The following is an 18367-nucleotide window of genomic DNA, read 5'->3' as shown; positions in this document are numbered from 1 at the left end:
CACAAACGAAGTCACTTTTTATTCAGAATAAAATGAGACTACATAAATGTCAGACTGTTCAGTAAGTTATAATCAGCCAGTCACACTAGTGTCACATGAACGATGACATAACATGATGCCTCTGCTGCTCTTAGCTAGAGTAGAGCTCAGTGTTCGTCACTGAGTTACGTTTACAAGAGGCAGCCAATGGCTATTAATACGGAAAGTCCCGAAAGGTTGTTCCCTCCTCTCACTGTGTACAAAGGTCATGTTTACATGGAATCATCTGTAAAAGGCTCGGAAATAAACGGGGAGAGATAGGGAGCCGGTAGCGGCGAGACGTAGGAGAAGAGGCCACAAAGTTGTTTCTTCTGCCCCGTAGTGTAAACATGTGGGCACAGGGCACCGTGATGACCCTCAGACATGGGCACAGGGACACAACATGTCACATGGCAGTTTAAAGGGCTCTCACGTGACGTGCTTCCCTGTCACTGAGCCCACACCGGAACAGGAGCCGGGTCCCCGGAATCTAGGGCCCCAGGCATGGAGTGTGAGAGGATGGACAGCCTGGAAGGCTGGGTGGCCGTGCGCCCCAACCTGTTCGAGGAGCCGGAGCAGTACAAGCTGGGCTTCATCGTGGCCTGGAACCAGGTGGAGAGCAGGTTCGCGGTGACCTGTCACAACCGGACCCTGCAGCGGAGAAGGCGGCGGGAGGAAGAGGGGGAGGACGGGGAGCAGAGCAGCTGAGCCGGGCTCTATTCCGTGCAGGATCTGGAACACATTCACCGACAGCTGAGCTCGGTGTGTAACCGCTTGGAAGACAGCTTCCCCAGCCTGCCAGCCCCGCAGCCCGCCGGTAGTATGTGGACGCTGCTGTTCCCTGGTGCCCCGTCATGGGAGGGCAGCTCGGAGGAGCTGGATGCGGTCTGCCGGGCACTGGAGGTGTATCTGGGATATGCCATAGAAGAATGTGGGCGCAAGATAGTGCTGGACGTGCTGTTCCCGGAGGATCTGGAGGACGACGAGCAATACTTTGAAAACCTGCACGAATTTCGCAAGAAGAGTCTGGAGGAGCAAGTGACCCGGGCTAAGGAGAACCTGCGAAGGGTGCGAGCATGGGGGCATGAGGGCAATAGAGAGACAGGTGCCCAGAACTAAGAGCTTACTGCAGACATGAGCACCCTGAGGTTCTCCCTCAGTTGTGTAAATACAGGTCACAGGCAGTGATGCCAGTACAACAGGTGGAGAGCCTCAGGTAGCCTAATCATTGGCCAATACTGATTGACAGCTTTGGCCAACTTTCAGCAGTGCAAGTTAATTGAACATAAAGTGTTTGTACATGACTTAAACAGAATTACAGTTGTATGTATTACTGTAGTACTATAGTTTAGTTCCCTAGTGAGGTCAGACCAAGTCATGTCAGAAGGGATTCTCCCACAAAAAAACAAAAATGTATTTTTAAGCCCCTTCTATTTTCACTTTCAGTTTGAAGATGTATTTGTTGGAAACAACTAGTTTACTTTGTAGAGCTTCCTGCTCTCAGTGCTTTCAGAGATCATGAGTTCAACACTGACATCACTGACTGATCTGTTACAGTGCGGTATACAGAAGAGAGCAGTTAGTACTTGGAGCTAAAGCCCAATTATATTGACATGAGAATCAAGAAAAACTGAAACTGACATCAATTGTTTTAACCCCACTTATCAGGATCAATTCAATTATTTTTTATTTGCTGAGCTGTGTATAAGCAAATATTTTCTCACTGTTTGGTGGGCATAGGCATGTGATGGTGCTCTACATATAATTAAAGACTAGGTGCAATAATGTATCATATCCTGAACAAAATGAGAATTTCTTTTGTTACAGGATTAGATATTCTAGTGAGCCCCAAGAAGTTAAACATATTTGCTGGTTTTCCCAATTTAGCAGTTGATCTGTAGATCATTGCAATCTGCTCCAAACAGCCTCATCTTTTTCACCACTTAGGAGGTGGCAGTAATTAGACCTTTTACTTTCAATGGGATAACGTTTTTCACTCTAGATACATTTTATAAAGGAAATACATGAATATGTACACATTAACCAGCTGTTGATAAAAATAAAATTGTGATACGTGGGCAGCACGGTGGCTTAGTGGTTAGCATCACTACCACACAGCAGTGGGGTCATCAGTTCGATTCCCCACCATGGCCTTATCTGTGTGGGGTTTGTAAGTTCTCCCCGTGTTTACGTTGGTTTCTCACACTCCAAAAACATACTAGTAGGTTAATTGGCTGCTATCAAATTGATCTTGGTCTCTGTGTGTATGTTAGGAAATTTAGACTGTAAGCTCCAATGGGGCAGGGACTGATGTGAGTTCTTTGTACAGCGCTGCGGAATTAGTGGTACCTTATAAGTAGCTGCTGATGATGATAGACATAATGGCAGCCACCTTACTGTCTTAAATTTACATAAAAAAAATGATGCCAAGTTAGCTGTATTTCAGGAACAATATAGGAAGAATTAAAATGACGGAGGTGGTCCAAATATAATGAGAGACGGGGCTATTTTTTTTCCTTTCTGCTAACTCTAAATGAGGCCCAATGGGGTGTAATACATCCAAATGAAGGAGTGACAAAGATTGATAAGTAGGAAACAGCAGCAGATGGGGATGGGGGGGGGGGGGGGGGGGGGGTTTGATGCCATAAATCTTAAACGTGATTTTGTTGGCACCCTGCACATTAGTCCACTTTCTTTTACGCACTCTCAATTTGCGCTTTAGATAGTTTAGCTTTTTAGAGCCTAATATGGCTGTTTGCCATCTTTGCTGTAAAGATTTCAAGATGTTTATCCAGAGTGAAGTTACTGTTTTATAGTAACAGGCCTAATAAACATTGAAAAGTAAAGTTCCTCATAGATCATGCCCTTTGGGGATTATGTGTTATGTATCATTTTTATGAGAACCAGAAAAAATTACTAGGGTAGCAACTCTATTGACATTCATTTTAATGTATTTATTGTTTTAGAGTCTTCATCAGCACAAAAATACAGATAAAATGATGTGTTTACTTAAAGTTTATGAGGAAGAAGATGAAGCGTTTATGGAATTAGTTACCGTGGCAACCCAATTCTATCAATACTTACTGCAGCCTTTCAGGGATATGAGAGAGCTTGCGATATTATACAAGCTGGAGATACTGGTAAGGAATTACTTCTTTTATCTGGTTTTAAGCTTTTTTCTATTGGAAATACTTAAGGGATTTGTTTACAAAGTAGTTTGAACCAATTATAGTCAAAGTGATTTATATTTGCAATTGTATCAGTCTAAATGCAGCCTGTGCTTATTGAATTTCAAATCTACCATGCACATTTGTTTCTTATCTTTGTGTGTTGCTTAATATCCCATCAACTCAGTAACAGTACATATACTAGTCAGAATGACAGATGCATAGCAAATCCAACTTCTAAATTTGCCTTCTGGTTACTTTAAAATCTTGTATGATGTTTCAGACTTGAAATTATTGGACTATATTTTATAGAAAAGGAGTCCCAAGTAAATGTTGCACTACCGATACACTACCACAAGGGCCTTTTCTATTTTTCAGCATTTCAACTCAGCTGATAAGTGTTCTGTCACCTCTGGCAATCACTGGACCTGTGTGAGTGTGACAGGGTTAATCAGTAACATACCACCCAGTTTGCTTAACATGACTAAACTCCCTCAAAATACTAATTCTAATATACTCCCTATATAACTATTTTCTGCCATCAAGATTTGTTTCTAAAATTTACACTTTCACAGGATGTCTTTGGTTACTCATTGGCATCTCAAGGTATTTTAGAACATAAATTTAACGAAAAAATTACCTGCCTTAAGCTTGGTTATTTTATAAACACATTTATCTATCACATGAATCATTTAAGAACACAGACAGAACTTTATTAAATGGAGTTTAATATGACAAAAAATGTCACAATACTTAAGATATAAAAAAGGGTAATACATTTACATACTTTAAGATATTGCTAAACAGGTTCTTAAAATAAAAAGAACAGAAAACTACCACTGACATATATTCATGTAGTCTGTTGGTTTGAGCGATGGCAAGAATAAAGGCAGCTACTTGGTCAGATTGACCCCCAAAATGACTGACAACCTTAATATTTAATTTTTATGCAGCCATTTTCCCCCATTAATTGTGAGGTCACTAAAAGATGTCTATGTTAATTGAGATTTATGAGTGTCTTTAAGACCTGTAATCAAAGTACATTTATATTCAGGAATTCTTATGAATAAAATATTTTTTTTTACCAGAACATCATGAAAACATAATACATTGAATCAGCAGAGTATACATTTTCACACAGCTACATATGAAATATGACTATGAAATATAATCACCTAAGGATGATATGACATTAATCTGTTACCTCTGCTCCATACTATTCTAGTGTGACACATCTAATCTATCTTATTTTACTGACACTATGGGGTATATTTACTAAACTGCGGGTTTGAAAAAGTGGAGATGTTGCCTATAGCAACCAATCAGATTCTAGCTGTCATTTATTTGGTACATTCTATAAAATGACAGCTAGAATCTGATTGGTTGCCATAGGCAACATCTCCACTTTTTCAAAACCGCAGTTTAGTAAATATACCCCTATGTGTCTTTGATATTGACACATTCAGCCGGGGCTTTAAAAACCTCATATACTGTTCTTAGTTTGGGGGTGGGAGTCATCAAGACTCCTAAATATGACACCCCCTGCTGTGTAGTATAATACAGGCAGATTGCTATGCGAGAACAAATGGCCAGGGGAGATGTCTGCATAGTCAGATTAACCTCTTCTTTGCTTGTACACAGTGAATTCACAAATTACAATCTTTCTTATTTCCTTAGTCCCTGATTCGGTCATCATCACAGCAAATTAGTTAAACGTTAACCTCAAATTATTGTCTCCTTCTTCCCATGATGTTAATCTTTTATGTCCACTTACTTAGACGGAAATGTTTGATCAGTGTACCTCCCTCTGTTTCCTATCCCTGGGTGGAATGGAATGATTTGATGGGTTTGCAGGCTTGCCACCCTCATACATCATAATGTGCTATACATAATTTGTCACTGGTACTAGTTTTCTCATTCTTTAATCAGAATATTATTTTTATTTTTCCCTCTACCATCTCTTCCCTTTTTATGGTGTTAATTGGTTGTCTGACACCATGTTTGTGCATCTGGGTGTGCACTTAACGTTTCTTCCACTCCCCATCTCTGTGTGGACCGCTACTCTACCTTGTGTCCACAGCTTCTTAAATAGGCCTAATGACCCCTGCTATTTGAGCTGGCTATAATCTACTCATTATTTGCAAATGGAATTGAAGCAGAATCTCCATGTGCAAGCCCCTTAAAGTGTACCTGTTGCTGTCACTCTTTGGAGGCAGTCATTTTAGTCTGAATCCATATTCATGAGAAGGCAACCTATGACTTTATTAGACACCATGCATTGGACGATTAGAGAATCACAGACCTGCGGCTAACAAGCATTATGGGTAAAGAGACGTGGAGTGACTGCAACACCCACCATCAGTTTAAACATTAACTTAATAATGGTGGTGCTGATGCACTAAAACATTGACAAATACATTTATTGCATTGGAGAGTGGCAATCTCTATAGCTGCTGTACTTGGTACACAGTGGTTTGATAAGTTGAATATCTGTTTAATCCGCAAATGTCGACCTCCACTGTGTTTCGGCAGTCACTAAAAGTTATGTTTTTTTTATTTTTGTGTATACAGAAATCCCTGGAAATGGATGAGTTGGGTCCAAAACGTATTGAGGCATTGCAAAAGGAGGCTGATAAATGGAACTCAAGAGCAAAAGAGGCTGTGAGCTCTATACAGAGTGTGACTGTGAATTATTTCAAGGAGACTGAAAAAGCACTGGCGGGTATGGAAATAAGAGTGGTTATTAAATATTTAGATATAATTTGTTTAGATATAGTCCAGATGACTTCCCAATGTGACATGTTTTACAGAGTATGTATAAAACACACACTTCCTCCACAGAATCACTAATTTTAATGTATTTCCAATTAGGAATGGTCTGAGTGGAAGCGTTGTTTTGAATGAAAAGTTTCGGCTTTCTGCTTTTTTTCCTTTCCATTCTGATTTCCAGCTCAATGCTCGTCAAGAAAAACGCCTCAGCTGCTGATTTACTTAACTGTTAATGTTTAAAATAACGTGAGTTTATTTTTTTAATATTTTTATTTTTACACTTTAGTGGGGGTACTCTTTCACCATAAGGACCCCAGTTTAGATCAGCTTAGGCATCAGATCACATTCAGGCTTTGTGGGACATTGTGGTTCTGGAGAACAGCTGATCTGGGTCTCTTAAGTCTGAGTGGCTCTGCCACCCAAGATCCTTATCTGCACATTACTCAAGTAATGACATCGCACAAGTTTCTGCCTCAGACCTATTGTTGTTGGTATGTGTGAACTCACATGGACCTCAAAGCAAATACATTGTGTTCTTGCCCATATAAAGACATTTCTGGACATAAGTTCACTGTGCCTAGAGGAACACATGTCTTTTGTATTTTTCTAGTTTCCATATTTTTTGCTTGGTCAAGGATGCATAAAATTTCCAAAGAATAACTTTAAACAGTACCCCGAGTCACCAAGACTATTATGCATATATGGTAGATCGTGTGCTTACGTTATCAATCAATGCATTTGAATGATGCAGATCTCTGTCGCATCCTTTTTGGAATAGAACGATTTTCTCATTATTGTGGCAGAATTCATTCTTTCAGTGAGGAGATATCCAACAAGGCTCAGGAAATGTGGGAGCTCTGGAGATATTAAGGGACTAATGACATCTATAGTGAGTGGATTTGACAGTGATCAGAGAGAAATCATCAATTGCTTTTCCTAATCTATTAGTAACTGTCATTGCCCTGTGTTTCATCCTTCTGTTGCTAAAGAGTATTGACATTGAACTGTACTTAAAGTACAGCTGTCACCTACACAGAGTGGAGCCGGCCATTTTATTGGCTGCACCAGTATGAAAACACAGGCAAGCAAGTCATTGTTAACCAGTGATATCACTCAGACACTTTGTAAATCTATAGGCTGCATTCTCTTGAACTTTGGTTTTGCTCACAAACAAAACCTCCACTGTCTGTGTGTGAAAGGTGCCAATTAAATGTAAAATATCTTTTATCTGGCTTTGCTCGTATTGGTTCTTTGACATTGTTGTAAATCCAGACATGTCCCATTGCCTCTTCTTAACGTAATAGGAATCAGATGAAGCATTCTATTTATTTTGGCAGCCCATTAAATCCATATCAAGCTAAGTAGCCAACCAAATGTTTTAATTTTATGGCTAGGCCTCCAGAATATTTTTTTCTTCTTGCTCTGAAGTGTTGAATTTCAAAATTATGCAGGTTGGTTTTTTTTGTTTCGTTTTTCTGGTTTAGAAACAAATGCTTAAAATGTTTGAGGCTTTTGTGCTCGGTGCATGAACAGCTTTCTAATGTTGGTGACACTTATTTTTCTAACAGCAATGCAAAAACAAATGGAGTTGGATAAAAGGAGATTTGGACAAACCACTTGGTCCTCGGCGCAGCCTAGACTGGAGAAGATAAAATCCATGTTGGCTAAAGAATCTCTTCAACATATGAGATCAAAGGAGCTGTGCCTTAACCAGAAGAGGGCCGATATCAAGCGGAATGTAAGTCTCCTGAGATATTTTACACGGTCCCTTCTGAAATGTTGTTCTGTTTACATTGTAACTTGTCTGAGTGACAGATTTCATAATTGTTATTAAAACATAGAAATCCCTTTATTCTACCCTGGAATAATTCTAAATTTCATTTTAGAAAGGCAAAGTTAGGTTGCTGTTTTAGATTTTTACAAAAGATGGGGCTTTACCATCAAAAGAGCAGCTTCCACTTAGGGGTCAGCATAAGTACATAAGCAGGGGGACATCGCAGAGGCACTGTCCAAATTGTGTAAAATTGTTATAGTTACACCTAAATGATACAATTTAGGGCTTGACTACATGAGCGGTCTGTCTGCTTTGGTTTCAAATGTAGTGCAACACAGGAAGACTGATGGTGAAATAGAGCAGGTCTACCAGCATGATTCCCTTGTTTGTGCCATGCCGTATCTATCATTGCTGTGCATGTGGACAGCATACATGACGCCGGATAGAGATCAATAGATCTCTAGTCTGTTCTATTTTACCTGTGGTTTTCTCACATCGCAATACATTGTTGGAAGCTTCAGTTGACATGGTAGTATCTATTTTCTCTCCGCCTTAATGGCTTCCTACTATCCTGCAAATACACAGATGTTACCACTGATTAGTTAAGAGTTACCTAAGACCAAAGGCACTGCAGTTTTTTGACCATTAAACCGCTGCATTCTGAAGTGAGGATACAGTGAGATACATTGACCCAGTGTGACATAAAAGTTCCTCTGTTACGCCATCGCTCAACCCTAAAGTGCAGTGTAACAATAAACCTGTCCCGTATTTGTGTACTATATGCGAAAGCAGCCACTATTTTCCCTGTATGCAAAAAAAAAAATTGCATTTGCACCCCCTGCAGAATGTTTTGTTTAAATGCAAATTTGCTGGATTTGCATCTAACTGTAAATAAAGTCCACAGTGATTAAAATTCCACTAAACAAATAAATTATTATTATTAGTATTATAATAATATTCTTTGTTTTATATTTTTAGTGTATTTGATTATAAGATACCTATTTATATTTATAAAATGTACAGGATACGAAAATGTGTGCCCCTTTAAATGCGTAAATTGCAGTTGGAAATATTTAATACCAAACAGTATAAGCTCAGGGACTCCATACTGACAAGAATGTACTCTAGTCATTAAATCAAAGGGAAGTCAATTCTCAATAATTTGTTTGAGAGTTCATTTGATATGTATTTTTTTTTTTTTTTTTTTTTAATGATGCTAGTAAAAGTATTTAAGACGTAAGTGAATGCAGGGTTGTCTGTGGACTATCCCTTGACATGCAGTGGCATTTTGCCAGTGACTGTGCTTTACTAGTCCTAATGATGGTCATAAACCTTGATTGAAATTGCCAACCACTTTCTGAAAAGTAGTCTAAAACACTTGGGGGTATATTTACTAAACTGCAGGTTTGAAAAAGTGGAGATGTTGCCTATAGCAACAAATCAGATTCTAACTATCATTTGTTTACTACATACTACAAAATGACAGCTAGAATCTGATTGGTTGCTATAGGCAATATCCCAACTTTTTCAAACGTGGTTCCAAAATCACTCAGACACGCTATTAGAGGAAAAATAGGATTATTTATTCTGCATAACAGGATTAAATAACGCACAGTACCTTTAACAATAGCAGGTCCAGCAAGTGAGGAAATCCAGTGGGATATGTTCCACAGCGAATCTCTGGCAGAGCATCACCTCTTGGCCAAAGTCAGTCACTCTTGTTTAGTAAATATACCCCTTTGTGTGATTAAAAAACCAACAGCAAGAGTCTTGCAGGCATTTGTGTATATAGTATGTCTGATACTGTCTACAAAAATAATAGTCAAAAGACAGACATTTCAACATCAAGTAAATCAGAGTCTGATTTGGAAGTATGTTTTCATTTCTTAATATTTATTAACAAACACTTTTTAATTTTACCTATAAAAGTTTGCAGAGTAATATTCTGTAAACACAATTTAACTAATTGCTGGAAGTTTTAGAAGTACTTTTTGAAAGTTGATTTAGTGAAAGGTGATGGCTCAGTCTTATAAGAAACTTTTATGACCTTGTCAACCATGGTAGGACGGCCCCCTCCTTATTAAACACTCTCATGTAGCTCATGGGTAAAAGTCTCGCTACCTAGGATCCTCACAACCTGATTGCAACTACTTCTCTTCACTGGAGGAGCAACATAGACCTTTTAGATACTTCATAGAGTTAAGCTGTGTATTGATTGCACCATCCAGCCAAGTGTTGTATTCTATCTACCTTCTTTCTATCCTAGCAACTAGAATGCCTAGGAAGAGCTGCAGTCAACAATCGACGTAGCATTTAATTTATGAATTTTATAGAAACAAGAACTCGTAATAAGTAACATCCTATTTGTAACATTAAATATCATTGGATACTGAAATAGTTGGTATTGCTGTTCTTGAGGAGGGTTTGTCTCATAAAAGAAAAAAACGAAAACACTTCATTAGGAGCGAGAACTATACAATGTATATGATCTTCAATAGACGTGATTCCAGCTATTTTTATACATGTATATTTTGTACACTTATACTTGACCCCGCAGATGGGAAACCTGAGTGAGCTGGACGGGGCCATGGTACTGGTGGACGAGCTGGAGCTGCAGTACTATGCAACACAACTTGAACTGTATGATGTTCAGTTTGAAATACTGAAGCATGAAGAAATGTTGCTGATAGCAGAATTGAATACACTGCAGAGACAAATGAAGGGTAAGCGTTTTGCTCATTCTTTGCTGAGAGCTTGTGCTGCTTACAGATGCAGTGAGGAAAGGAACAGTTTCATTTTTAAAAACTTTGAATACTAGTATTTACATAAAACCCACGTGGATTTCATCTGCACTCTTCACTGCAGGACCCGGGTGGTTATAACTAAGTGGTTCCTATCATCATCATTATTTATTTATATAGCGCCACTAATTCCGGAGCGCTGTACAGAGAACACATTCACATCAGATCACATAGATCACATCCTATAAAACACATTAGTGCCCCAAGAAATGTATATAAAGTGTAGGTGTAAATGTTGTCCATATATGTTTCAGTCTATTTAAAATAAAATACAGACAGGGGAACTCTTACTTGTAAACCTGTTATTCAGAAAGTTCTGATAACCAAAAAGAAAAAAAAAGGTTAGATATTGCTGTTCAGTCCTTCTATCATACACTCAAAAATAATTACCAAGTCTTTCTTCCAATAGTCACTGTGAGGAGTGCTGCTAAACAACTGCATGAGGAAGGGGATGTCAAATGATGGGGCTGACTTTTAAATATGTTTTAGCATATTTTGATTGTGCTCTAAATTACAGGAAAATAACCTCAACTAGAATACCTCAAATCCCAAGCTTTCCAGATAAGGGTTTGTGGTGTGGGTTACTCGTATGTCTTGTAGGAACCAAACATGGATGCACTTGATTATAACCAAACGGTCCTGCTATGAGGATGAAATCCATGTGGGTTTTATCTGAATATTAGCTATTCATGCAGTGGTTAATTGGTTTAAAATATTCAACATTTATAAAAATTACTGTTTATATACGTTTGTGTGCAAACAGCTGTTTCATGTTTTGTAAATATGTTTTTGTTTGTTTATTTTTGTGTTTTATGAATTGTCGGAGACAGGCAGGCTATAACAGACAGAGGCACTGGGGGTCCCAGAATAGATGAATCAACATACACTATATGGACAAAAGTATTCGGAAACTTGCCCATTGCACCAACAGGGACTGTAATGACACTGTATTCAAATACATACTTTAATATGGAGTTGGTCCCCCTTTTGCAGCGGTAACAGCTTCCACTCTTCTTGAAAGGCTTTCCACAAGATCTTAGGGTGTTTCTGTGGGAATTTGTGCCTATTCATTCTGTAGAGCATTTGAGGTCGGGCACTAATGTTGGACGAGAAGGCCTGGCTTGCGATCTCCATTCCAGTTAATCCCAAATGTGTTCATTGGGGTTGAGGTCAGGGCTCTGTGCAGGCCAGTCAAGTTCTTCCACACCAAGCTCATCAAACCATGTCTTTGTAGTCCTTACTTTGTACACAGGGGCACAGTCATGTTGTAATAGAAAAGGGCCTTCCCCAAACTGTTGCCACAAAGTTGGAAGCATAGCATTGTCCAAAATGACTTGGTATGCTGAAGCATTAAGATTGCCCTTCACTAGAGATAAGGGGCCTAGCCCAAACCCTGAAAAACAGCCTTATACCATTATCCCTCCTCCACCAAACTTCACAGTTGGCATAATGCAGTCAGGCAGATAACGTTCTCCCGGCATCCACCAAACCCAGACTCGCCCATCTGACTGCCAAACAGAGAAGCATGATTTGTCACTCCACAGAACACGTTTCCACTCCTCCACAGTCCAGTGTCAGTGTGCTTTACACCACTCCATCCAACGCTTGGCATTGGTGTTGGTGATGTGAGTCTTGCATGCAGCTGCTCGGCCATGGAAACCCATTCCATTAAGCTCCTACCACACCGTTTGTGTGCTTAGATCGATGCCAGTGGAAGTTCAGAACTCTTCAGCCATGGAATCAGCAGAGCATTGACAACTTTTACGCACCATGCACCTTAGCAGTCGTCAGGGCCGTAACTAGGGTTGTGCGAAGGGGGCGATCGCCCAGGGCGCAACGCTGAAGGAATATTTTAGATTCATTTCGTTAAAATTGAGCGCTAGGGGGGCGGCATTTGTCTTTATCGCCCCAGGCGCTAGAATTCTAAGTTACGGCTCTGGCAGTCGTTGACCCTGCTTTGTGATTTTACGTGATGTTCCACTTTGTGGCCGAGTTGGTTTTGTTCCTAAATGCTTCCACTTTCTAATGATATCACTTACAATTGACTGTGGAATATTCAGCAAGGATGCAATTTCACGAACCCTCTTATTGTAAAGGTGGCATCATATCACAGTACCACGGTTGAAGTCACTGAGCTCTTCAGAACGGCCCATTTTGTATCGCAGATGTTTCCAAATGGAAACTGAATGTCTAGGTGCTTGATTTTATACACCTCTGGCAATGGGTCTGATTGAAACACCTCAATTCAATAATTAAAATAACAGGTGTGGACAAATACTTTTGTCCATATAGTATACGTTGATCCACAGTAGACAGGTAAGCATAGGGGATTCCACAGTATATGGGGAGATATAGGGGATGGGTGAGTATCACTGATAACCCTTTGATAATAAGGGGTTGCAGAATTGTATATCCCTGTTCCCACACAATTGACTTTACTAGAATATCAGACACCAGCAAAAGCGAAGGGTTGGAGGCATTACCTGGTTTGCCCCCTAATCCTTGACTCATCTTGGTGGGTGAGAGATAGAAGAGGAAGGTGCAGGAATGGAGATGTTAAGTATTGGGGTTAATAGGTGCGGGTTGAGGTTTATTAAAGTGGCCACTGTGTACACAAGATGGGAAATGGGTGCAAGCTCTACGTGGAGGATTAAGTGGTCCACCTCTTAGTAGCACCTACAACAACCAATACACTAGTGTACTAATTTGCTTTAGTATTTTATATTTTAATTTCTGTCAACAATGTGATTGTATGTGTTTTACCTCTCCATGACTGAAGGTAGTTTGTGCTTTCATGACCAGACCAATTTTAGCATTTGTGCTATGTGTTGGTTTAACAGTACAAAATGTTTTATTCATATCCATTTAAATTTTGTATGTTCTGTTATAGCTCAGACTTCTTGTTGCTTGGAATTTTCTCACATGAACATCATAGTGGTTTATTTGAGCTGTATAGGCAAAATTAGTCTGATTACCCACTAATGTAGCTTTAAACACCAGTGACACACAATCACATTTCACATGCAGTAGTAATGACTGCAAATATCTGTAGGTATGAGGTTGTTGGAACACATGGGTTCCATTTTCATATTCATTTACATGTTCTTACTAGCAGTAATGATCACAGATGAATGTATGTTGATGCCTGTGGGTGAGGGGCCTTAGCGTGAAGTACTGTAGTCCAAATGGAAACTTTTAATTCTTCACAAATACTAGATAAGTGGACACTGTAGGGGTATGTAAGTGTTGTACATTAAAAATATTTGAATAGATTGCATAGTAAATGTAAATCATACATTAGCTGACTATATTCAATAACAAAACAAAGAAAAATAAATATTTTTTTTTTTTTTAACTAGTGACCACTGATCTTGTTCTTATCAGACACATCAGCCCTCACTTCTACAGGGCAGACCCCAGTAAAAGCATCAGTACAGTTTACCTGGAAGAATAACTCCAGCAGCCTTCATGTGCTGCATAGTTTTATTGGGAGCACATGACTCTCTATATTATGTACATGTGTGTGTATATAAAACAGGGAGGCCATTGCATAAAAGGAGACAATTCTCCAATAAATCACTTAAAATGATTAAACACAGTAAAATCCAAAAAGTATGTAATTGCGCTCCCATTATGTCATGAAAGAAATATCAGCTGAAAACAGAACTGTTACTCTGGTCTCATATTAACTGGTCGAGCATAGTTAGGTGGACCACTCTGTTTCAAGGTAGAATGAATCCCTATTCAACTGGCTATTCCAGATTATGTATGTATGTGTGTATGTATATATATATATATATATAATGCTAGCAAAGCTTGCAGTATGGGGTGTAGGAGGTAAAATTATCTTCTACATCTCTGCTTTAGAGATCATTTTAATACAAATGGATTTTGTTGGTATCCATTACATTAACCTGTAATGCTATAATCAAGGTCAGTGTGACCGGATGGGCTTACTTTGCCACCCGGTCTGTAGAGGGAAGAGGAAAGGAGGGATGTTCTTCCTGCACAGTTTATCTTGGTTTCCTTCTCACAGTCAGTAACCGACTGTTGCTGACCACTCCTTCTGGCGTCGCCTTGCCACCAGACACTCGCCGACTGCGAAGGCCAACTGCGCAATAATTGGAGGAGAATTCGGCTGCCTCCACTGGTCTCCTTTGCAGCACCCAGAACCGCTTACTTCTGGGGTAGCTGGTATACCTACTTCAGTGCCTCTTTGCTGTGAGCTGGCTGGTACCTCCTGACCACTTACTATGGATCAGGACTGCTGGGTAGTGGGCAGAGTGTTGACACAGATGCTGGCTTCAGTACAGGACAGCCGGGGAACGGATTAGAGTGTAAGCTCTTATCAGTTGGTCACAGGATACAGCAGATAAGTCACAGGCAGAATTTTTAAGCAGTGATGGTTTATTGCTCTAGAGTCCTGACCAGAACTTTTCTACACCAGTTTGAGGTACTGGTGATCATTCATAACGTACAGATGGAAATGATACATTATATGATAAAACAGAGCTCCTTTTTTTTTTTTTTTATAATTTTTTATTTTCAGTGGTCAATCAAGAAAATACAGACAGCAAAACGATAACACTGTGTAGCATGCACAGTAAAATCACAACAGTTATTGTGGTGTATCGCATATTAGGAAACCTTTAGACAAAAATGACCGGTTTTTACATTTTTAAAGAGTAATATAAAATGGGTGTAGGAACAAAATGGATTGTGGGGGAGGGGTGAGGGGGGTAAGACCACAAAGATAAGCACTGTAAGTATTTAGAGGATAACTAGGGTGTGTTGAGCCTATAGCAGAGGGGGAGATATGTGTCGGGAAGAGTTAGGGTCATCGCACATGGGTCAGGTCGGAGGACGTGGAGCGTTGAGGGGGGAAGGTGTGTTCCACGGCTAGCCATGGAGCCCAGACTTGACTGAAGACGTGGCCTTTATCGTGGAGGTAGTACGTAATCTCCTCCATAGCGGCCACGTGCCAAATCTGCTTCTTGAGAGCCAAAAGGGATGGAGGTGAGGTCTTTTTCCAATTAGGGGCTATGAGTGATTTGGCTGCTGTCAGGATGTGGGCAGTTAATTTCTTGGAGAATTTGTCCAGGTCTTGGGGAGGGTAACATAAAAGAAATATCCAGGGATCTTTCGGGATAGGAGCTTCAAAAAGGGTATTTAGGAAACTATGGACTGAATCCCAGAAGGTGGTGATAATTGGGCAAGACCACCAAATATGAAACATCGTACCCCTTTGGCCACAGTCCCGCCAACAGCAGGGCGAGGAAGAGGGAAACATTCTATGGAGTCTTGTGGGAGTGTAATACCAACGGTAATACATTTTGTAAGAGGTTTCCTTGAGTTTAGTTGATATAGAGCATTTAGCTATCCCCAGTCTCATGTCCTCCCAAGCCTCTTCATCCGGGGGAGGACCAAGGTCCTTTTCCCACTCGTCTTTATGAGGGTTTGGAGAGGGAAGGGCAGAAGTGAGAAGAATGCTATATATTTGAGAAATCATGCCCTTGTCCAAGGGATGTTTTCTACAAAGAGATTCAAATGGAGTAAGGTCCCTAAGAACATAGGTTGGTGGCAGGGATCGCAAGAAATGATTAATTTGGAAGAATTCAAAGGGGCTGAGGATTTGGGACGGGGATTGGGGTTGGAGATCCGCTAGCGAAAGCCAGCGGCCCTGTTTGGAAAAATCTACTGGAAATTTAAGCCCTGCACGAGACCAGTTACGGTGGGTTGTAGAGGCAGATCCGGGAGGGAACACCGGGTTATGCCAGATGGGGGTTAAAGGAGATATTGCAGTTGAAAGTTTTAGTTTGAAGGAGTTGGAGTCCCAGAGCATAGCATCAAATTTGATAGAAGGCAGTGCTCTAACAGCAGGGGGGCGACGGGCGGGAGATACGCCCCAGAGAGAGGAGAGATCGGGCAGGGTTAGATGGGCCGATTCTATATCAAGCCATGCAGTGAAGCCAGAGGGAGCGTAGGAGGCAACGATTTGCGAAAGGTGGGATGCCAAGTAGTATAATTTGATGTCGGCAAGGCCTCTTCCTCCTCCAGGGATTGGTCGTTTTAAGATATTGGATGAGACTCTAGGAGGTCTATGGTTCCAAATAAAGCGGGTGAGGGCCTTCTGGATGTTGGCAAGGAAAGAGGCAGGGACAGCTACCGGAAGGGTTTGGAAGAGGTACAGCCATTTGGGGAGTATGTTCATTTTGACAGCTATGATCCTGCCCAGCCACAAAATAATAAGGCGGTTCCAGGAGGTCAGGTCTGATTGCGTCTTGGAGAAAAGGGGTAGGAAATTCTCACGAAAGAGGAGGTCATAGCGAGAAGTGAGGAAAACCCCCAGGTATTTGATCTTCCTCTTCTGCCATTTGAAATTAAAGTTAGCCCGGAGGAGCTCGGTATCCCGAGGAGAAACGTGAAGCAGCATGGCCTCTGACTTGGTGTAGTTTATCTTATAGCCCGAAACATCGCTGTAGTTCTGAAGGATGGCATATAGGTTGGGCAAGGAGATCCCAGGTTGGGTAAGTGATAGGAGGATATCGTCTGCAAAGAGTGAGATCTTGGAGTTCGTATTACCCACCTTGACCCCCTGTATGCTAGGATTAGACCTAATTTGGGAAGCCAGAGGTTCAATTATCAGAGCAAATATCAGAGGGGAAAGGGGGAAACCCTGTCGTGTTCCATTTCGAATGGAGAATGATTCTGAGGGAGTGCCATTAACCAGGACTTTAGCAGTAGGGGTGGTGTATAATGCTAGGACGCCAGTGAGGAAGTCGCCAGCGAAGCCGAACGACTCAAGAGCCGCTTTCATAAAGTCCCAAGAGATCCTGTCAAATGCTTTTTCAGCATCCAGAGAGAGCATAATAGTTGGGGATCTCCTGGAATTTGTAATATGGATGATGTCACAGAGCTCCTTTTTATACAGATTGTGACACACATGTTGTCAGGGGGTAGCCCACCCCCCTGATCCGACCAGGCACTGAAACATCTGATGTCACATCAGATAATTTATCGCCAGGATGTGATATTTCTCTAGAAGTGGAGTTAACACAAGTTTAGATGAAGTTTACATAAATTTGGGATTTCCTAAAACTAGCTGTTAGTATTATTCATGTAGTTTGTCTATTTTGCTTTTAACACAATTTAACCTTCACATCAACCGGTGATTTCCTCAAATTTGTTGTCTACATTGTAAAGAGGTTTCCTGCCTCTCTAACAAGACCTGATAACAGGTAATGACCTCCTGCTGGGCATTCAGGCTAAAGCATGTGTTTGTCACGTCTGAGATGAAAAGACTTACTTAGCATTTCAGATTTCCTCTAACCTGGCGTAATACATTAGAAATCAATATATTTCCTATACCGAAATACAATACAATATTAAAAAAATCAGTACATTTGCAATGATGCACTGCGGTGCACTGCACCCTTAATTAAACTAAATATCTACACTAAATTATTTCTATGTTATCCAGTCATAGCCGGTCTTTCAAAATCCTTGTTCTATTTACCCTTCCCTCATCCATCCTAATAGCATCTGTTTTAACACCTTATGCATGCAGCACAGTCTCTTAGTGGTTAGCACTTCTGCCTCACAGCACTGGGGTCCTGAGTTCAATTCCCGACCATGCAGTGTCGGACTGGGGCATGAAGGGCCCACCAGGGGACAGCAATGCTAGGGGCCCACCAGAGGGGGTGTGGCCAACCATCAAAGAGGCGGGACCAGACACTAGAGGGGGAGTGGTCAGCTCACAAAGGACAGCTAGCACAATAGTGTAGTATATAAAGAATGCAGTGTGTATAAAGAGTACAGTCTTGATCTGCACCTTAGAT

General features: G+C 40.7%; 1 protein-coding gene across 1 annotated transcript in view; it reads left to right on the top strand.

Annotated features, from left to right (window-relative positions):
• Positions 1-212: 212 nt before the first annotated feature.
• The window catches only part of WHAMM (WASP homolog associated with actin, golgi membranes and microtubules), a 37433-nt gene continuing 19278 nt past the window's right edge, over positions 213-18367 (top strand). The window contains 5 exon segments of the mRNA XM_075207920.1: positions 213-1086; positions 2985-3158; positions 5757-5907; positions 7523-7692; positions 10286-10451. Coding sequence (XP_075064021.1) covers positions 523-1086; positions 2985-3158; positions 5757-5907; positions 7523-7692; positions 10286-10451 — 1225 coding nt within the window. The 5' untranslated portion in view covers positions 213-522.

Source organism: Mixophyes fleayi, chromosome 4 (assembly GCF_038048845.1).
Source record: "Mixophyes fleayi isolate aMixFle1 chromosome 4, aMixFle1.hap1, whole genome shotgun sequence".
NCBI lineage: Eukaryota > Metazoa > Chordata > Amphibia > Anura > Limnodynastidae > Mixophyes > Mixophyes fleayi.
This window is presented reverse-complemented; position numbering and strand designations above follow the sequence as displayed.